At 56.2% G+C, this 6,534-nt stretch overlaps 1 protein-coding gene and 1 long non-coding RNA gene across 2 annotated transcripts in view; both read left to right on the forward strand.

The window, feature by feature from the left end:
• LOC105521634 lies at positions 1–2,054 on the forward strand. The gene is made up of 2 exons (XR_001003300.1): positions 1–82; positions 680–2,054. It is a non-coding gene; the product is annotated as an uncharacterized LOC105521634 (long non-coding RNA).
• Positions 1–6,534, forward strand: part of IRAK1 (interleukin-1 receptor-associated kinase 1) — a 32,276-nt gene that overhangs the window by 7,871 nt on the left and 17,871 nt on the right. The window contains exons 10-12 of the mRNA XM_011955921.1: positions 4,797–5,033; positions 5,616–6,006; positions 6,372–6,521. Coding sequence (XP_011811311.1) covers positions 4,797–5,033; positions 5,616–6,006; positions 6,372–6,521 — 778 coding nt within the window. The remainder of the gene's footprint in view (positions 1–4,796; positions 5,034–5,615; positions 6,007–6,371; positions 6,522–6,534) is intronic.

Below are 6,534 nucleotides of genomic sequence, written 5' to 3' on the forward strand. Positions count from 1 at the left end.
CAGAAGATGGTCCAGAAGCTGGCCCTGTACGAGGATGGGGCCCTGGACAGCCTGCAGCTGCTGTCGTCCAGCTCCCTCCCAGGTGCTGCCGCCCGGGCTGGCCTCTGGGGTGCTCAGGCGCGTCCGTGCCAGCCCCAAAGAGCAGAGTGTCCCAGTTGCACTGAGGGCATGGGGCAGCCGGGCAGGCCACTGGCTCTGGCGACCTCTGGAAGCCCAGCTGGCCCCACACGCCTCCCTTAGCAAGACCCTGGCCCACTCCCTCCCTCCTGACAGTAACCCCTCCTTTAGCCTGAGGGTGCTTGCCCCACTCTGTGCTTTCAGGAAATTAGGAAGCCCCAGCAGGAATTTTCCATCCCGGGTACTATTTGAAGATCCACTGCTTAGGAACCCTCAGCTGGGCGAGGTGGCTCATGCCTGTAATCCCAGCACTTTTGGAGGCCGAGGTGGGAGGATCACTTGAGCCCAGGAGGTAGAGGCTACAGTGAGCCGTGATCAAGCCACTGCACTGCAGCCTGGGAGACAGAGCCAGACCCTGTCTCAAAAACAAACAAACAAAACCCCTCAATTCCCATGAACGCCCCAGGAGATAAGGGAGTATGGCTCAGCCCTTGAGCCAGGGCTTCTGGCAGTGGGGGAGCCTCCCCGATTTGCTAAGCGGACTTTCCTCTTCCTTCTGTAGGCTTGGGCCTGGAACAGGACAGGCAGGGGCCCGAAGAAAGTGATGAATTTCAGAGCTGATTCGTTCACCTGGGCAGATCCCCCAAATCCGGAAGTCAAAGTTCTCATGGTCAGAAGTTCTCATGGTGCATGAGTCCTCAGCATTCTGCAGGCAGTAGGGGCGGGGGCCTATACCCGCGGGGGAGAGAAGGCAGTGGCCCTGCTGTTCTAGGCTCTGTGGGCACAGGCAGGCAGAGTGGAACCCTGCCTCCATGCCAGCATCTGGGGACAAGGAAGGCTGGCATCCAGTGAGGAGGCTGCTGGCTGCACAGGCCCGCGAGGGGAGGAGAGGGGCTGCTGCGTAGGGGTGTGGAGCAGGGAGCTGGCTCCCCTGAGAGCTAGGCAGGGCGTCTGCAGCCCAGGCCTCTGGCAGCAGCCCTTTGCCCATCTCTTTGAACAGTGGCCACCCTGCACAATGGAGCCGATGAGGCCTAGGGCCCTCCTAGCTGCTTACAATTTGGAAAAGTGTGGCCGGGCACGGTGGCTCACGCCTGTAATCCCAGCACTTTGGGAGGCCAAGGCAGGAGGATCACTTGAGCCCAGTAGGTCAAGACCAGCCAGGGCAACATGATGAGACCCTGTCTCTACAAAAAATTGTTTTAAACAATTAGCCTGGCATGGTAGCGCACGCCTGTGGTCCCAGCTACTGGGGAGGCTGAAATGGGAGGATCATTTATGCTTGGGAGATTGAGGCTGCAGTGAGTCATGATTGTATCAACTGTACTCCAGCCTGGGCAACAGAACAAGACCCTGTTTCGAAAAGAAAAACCCTGGGAAAAGTGAAGTATGGCTGTAAGTCCCGCGATTCAGTCCTAGCAAGCAGCAAGAATTCTGAGATCCTCCAGAGAGTCGAGCAGCACCCACCCTCCACCTCAGGCCAGTGTGTGCAGGCTTTACCAGGGACCTGTGAGCTGGCCTAATGTGATGGCCTGCAAGTCAGGCTGTCCGTGGGCGCCACAGACGAGCTCCAACCCAGCCACAAGCTCAGCCTCAGGCCCAGGCACTGATTGTGGCACAGGGGTCACTACCCAAGTTCCAGCTGGGCCCAAGACCTAGTTACCCGGACAGTGAGAAGCCCCAGGAAGGCAGAAAAGTTGGGAGCATGGCAGACAGGGAAGGGAAACATTTTCAGGGAAAAACGTGTGTCACATGTCTTTAGAAGCAAGTCAGGTTTCATGTAACCTAGTGTCCTCTTACGTGTCCAAAAGTAGCCCAGGGCTGTAGCACAGGCTTAACAGTGATTCTGTGTTCAGCCGTGAGTCACACTACATGCCCCCATGAAGCTGGGCATTGGTGAAGTCCAGGTTGTCCTTGAGTAATAAAAACATGTGTTGCAATCTCGGGCTGTACTTGTGGACTTTGTTGCACTGAAAGCCTTGAGCTTTCCCAATGCCTTACACCTCAGGGTTCTTGAGTATCCCAGGTCTTGTTACTGCTCTGGGCTGGCCACACCCAGTACTTCCATGTCAGGTTTTTCCTGATGTAGTCCATGTTTTTTATGCTATTCTAAATGGTATCTTTGATTTCTAATTCATCATGATATTATACAGAAATGCAATTGATGCTGGGTGTGGTGGTTCACGCCTGTAATCCTAGCACTTTGGGAAGCTAAGGTGGGCAGATCACTTTCGCCCAGGAGTTTGAGACCAGCCTGGGCAACATGGCGAAACCCCGTCTCTACAAAAAGTACAAAAATTAGCTAGGCATGGTGGTGCATGCCTGCAGTTCCAGCTACTCAGCAGGCTGAGGCGGGAGGATCCATTGAGCGCAGGACGATGAGGCTGCAGTGAGCCATGCGTCTACCACTGCACTCCATCGTGGTCAACAGAGGGAGACCCTGCCTCAAAAAAAAAAATGCGGTTGAGTTTTGCATATGAACCTTATATTCTGTGACCTTGTTTAAATTCTTTTTTGTTTTTCTTTTTTTGAGATGGAGTTTCGCTCTTGTTACCCAGGCTGCAGTACAATGGCGCTATCTCAGCTCACTGCAACCTCTGCCTCCTAGGTTCAAGTGATTCTCCTGCCTCAGCCTCCCGAGTAGCTGGGAGTACAGGCGCCCACCGCCACACCCAGCTAATTTTTTTTGTATTTTTAATAGAAACTGGGTTTCATCATGTTGGCCAGGCTGGTCTCAAACTCTTGACCTCAGGTGATCCATCTGCCTCGGCCTCCCAAACTGCAGGAATTACAAGCGTGAGCCACTGCACCTGGCCCTTTTTTTTTCTTGATCAACCTAGATATATAGGGGCTTATCAATTTTTATTGTTAATTTCAAAGGACCAATTTTTGCTTTTACTGATTTTTTTCTGTTGGTTTATTTTCCATTTTGTTGATTTCCACTTTTTGTTGTTTCTTTCCTTTTGTTTATTTTGGGTTTAACCTGCTTGTCTCTTTCCAGCTTCCTAAGGCATCACTTTAAATCACTGATTTTTAAGCCTTTCTTTTTTTGAGACGAAGTCTCACTCTGTCATCCAAGCTGGAGTGGAGTGGCACGATATCTGCTCACTGCAACCTCCGCCTCCCAGGTTCATGCCATGTTCCTGCCTCAGTCTCCCGAGTAGCTGGGATTACAGGTGACTACCACCACGCCCGGCTAATTTTTTTGTATTTTTAGTAGAGACGGGGTTTCTCCGTGTTAGCCAGGATGGTCTCGACCTCCTGACCTCGTGATCCGCCCACCTCAACCTCCCAAAGTGCTGGGATTACAGGCGTGAGCCACCGCGCCCGGCTTAGTGCTCTTTTCAAAGGCCCCTTTGCATTTTCTCTGCTCTTGGGGTGAAGGCCCAATCCCTTATGTGGTTGACCCCACAATGCCCAGGTCCCCAGGACTCGGGGCGCTCCCTGCCACCTGCTTCACAGCCTTAGTATGTGCCGTTCCCTCTGTGAGAAAAGCCACCGCCTACCCTGGCCGTTCCTCCTGGTCTGTCTGATCTCAGAGCTGGAGATGGCCCCTGGTCCTGTTTCCACCCCCAGAGCGCCTCTCTCTGCGGGGCGCCTCTCTGTCAGGTGCCTGTTTGTGGGGTGCCTCTCTGTGGAGCATCTCTCTGTGGGGTGCCTCTCTCTGTGGCACGCCTCTGTGGGGTACCTCTTTCGCTTTGGGGTACCTCTCTGGGGTACCTCTCTGTGGAGTACCTCTCTGTGGGGTACCTCTCTGTAGTGTACCTCTCTCTGGGGTGCCTCTCTCTCTGTGGGGTACCTGTCTCTGGGGTACCTCTTTGGGGCACCTCTCTCTGGGGTACCTATCTGTCTCTAGGGTACCTCTCTCTCTGTAGGGTGCCTCTCTCTGGGGTGCCTCTCTGTGGGGTACCTCTCTCTCTAGGGTACCTCTCTCTCTGTGGGGTACCTCTCTCTGGGGTGCCTCTCTCTGGGGTACCTCTCTCTCTGTGGGGCACTTTCCTTCTCGGCTCTGCCCTCTCAGGCTACTTCATGCCTCAGACCCCAGCTCCTGGGTCACTTCCTCAGGTCCTGGTAGAAGGCTCCATGGGCCTCTCCCCCACCAGGAAGTCAGATCTGTCAAACCGGGGCCCGGGGTTCTATTTGTTCCTGTATCCCTAGAGCCCAGAGCACCACTGGTCCACAGTAGGTGTTTAATAAATCTCTAGAAGCTACTCGGGAGTCTGAGGCAGGAGGATCACTTGAGCCTGGGAGTTGGAGACCAGCTTGGGCAACATAGCAAGATAGGCATGGTAGTACACACCTGTAATCCCAGCTGCTTGGGAGGCTGAGGTGGGAGGATCACTTGAGCCTGGGAGGTTGAGGATGCAGTGAGCCACGATTGCACCACTGCACTCCAGCCTGGGTGACAGAATGAGTCCCTGTCTCAAAAAAAAATAAAGTAAGTTGTAGAAAGACCAAGAGCTGTGGCACAGTGTCTCACACCTGTAACCCCAGCACTTTGGGAGGCTGAGGCAGGAGGATCACTTGAGCCTGGTTGGAGACCAACCAGGCCAACATAGCGAGACCCCATCTCTTTTCTTATAAAAAAAAATAAACACCATAGGATTGAGTGACAAGGACTTGAGGATTGCAGCTGTAGGTGTGACCACCTGGTAGCCATATTCACATTATCTATCCCACAGAAAGACCTGGTGGAAGAGGAGGCTGAGGAGGCTGGAGTGGCTTTGAGAAGCACCCAGAGCACACTGCAAGCAGGTCTGGCTGCAGATTCTTGGGCTGCTCCCATCGCCATGCAGATCTGCAAGAAGCACCTGGACCCCAGGCCCGGGCCCTGCCCACCTGAGCTGGGCCTGGGCCTGGGCCGGCTGGCCTGCTGCTGCCTGCACCGCCGGGCCAAAAGGAGGCCTCCTATGACCCAGGTAGCCAGCTGCCCACTGGGATGGGGTGGCCAGCAAGAAAGCTCGCATTCCAGGCCCTGCTCTGTACTGACCCCATCTCAGCACCTGCTAGGTCTCTCTGGAGTCTCTACACATTTCTTGCTTGCCCTTTGGTTCTGTTTGGGGCAGGGCCTCTCTGAACTGAGGGTCCCGGGCAGTGCTGCAGTCCTGCTTTGCGGAGCCCAGCTCTGACCCCACTTCCCATAGAAAGAAGGAAAGAGCTTCTGCTGCGCCCCCTGCTGGGCGCACTGCGCCACTGCATCTGGCTTTTTCTGTCCCCTCCTTAGTACCCCACCTCTTCTCTGGTGACAGTTGAAAATGGAGAGGCCCCGTCTGAGGGCAGCGGGGCAGTGAGATTCACTTTGTAGAAGAGAAAGAGGTCATTCTCAGTCCTCGCCTTTGGCAGCCGCGGTTCTTAGCACTCCCTATGATGGGAACAGAGGGGCAAGGGGCAGAGCCCCAAGGCAGGTCACGGATGGCCTGGAGCAGCCCTGTGGTTTGCCCACGGGGTGACTGGCGAGGGCTGCCATCTCACCCTGAGAGTCCCTCTTTTCCACTTTGCAGGTGTACGAGAGGCTAGAGAAGCTGCAGGCAGTAGTGGCGGGGGTGCCCGGGCATTCGGAGGCCGCCAGCTGCATCCCCCCTTCCCCGCAGGAGAACTCCTACGTGTCCAGCACTGGTGGTGCCCACAGTGGGGCTGCCCCATGGCAGCCCCTGGCAGCACCGTCAGGAGCCAGTGCACAGGCAGTGGAGCAGCTCCAGAGAGGCCTCAACCAGCCTGTGGAGAGTGATGAGAGCTTAGGCGGCCTCTCTGCTGCCCTGCGCTCGTGGCACTTGACTCCGAGCTGCCCTCTGGGCCCAGCACCCCTCGGGGAGGCCAGCTGTCCTCAGGGGGACACCACGGGAGAATCGAGCTGGGGGAGTGGCCCAGGGTTCCGGCCCACAGCTGTGGAAGGTAGCTGGGGAGATGGGTTCCCAGGAGAGGGACCAGGACCTCCTTGGACCAAAGCCTCTGTAGTCCCCACCCCAGCCTTCTAGAAGAGAACCAGGGCCGGGTGTTCAGCTCACTGTGTCCTTAGCAAGCCTGGTTGCCCCTCCCCAGGCCACGTCCTCCCCAGGTGGAGCTTGCTCTCCAGCCCTCTCCCAACCCCATTCCTGAAGGCTGGGAACAAGGAGTGCTCTGTCGCGGGTAGCCTGAGAGCTGGGCCCTGCTCTTGGACTTCTCTGAGGAATTCAGGCCTGAGGCCAGGGAGGCAGGGTGCTAGGCTGAGGGTTGGGGAGACCCAGCATGAGGCTAAGGGAGTGCTATCTCCACCCCAGGACTGGCCCTGGGCAGCTCTGCATCGTCATCATCAGAGCCACCGCAGATTATCATCAACCCTGCCCGGCAGAAGATGGTCCAGAAGCTGGCCCTGTACGAGGATGGGGCCCTGGACAGCCTGCAGCTGCTGTCGTCCAGCTCCCTCCCAGGTGCTGCCGCCCG

The sequence above is a fragment of the Colobus angolensis genome, unplaced genomic scaffold (genome assembly GCF_000951035.1).
Source record: "Colobus angolensis palliatus isolate OR3802 unplaced genomic scaffold, Cang.pa_1.0 Scaffold402, whole genome shotgun sequence".
NCBI lineage: Eukaryota > Metazoa > Chordata > Mammalia > Primates > Cercopithecidae > Colobus > Colobus angolensis.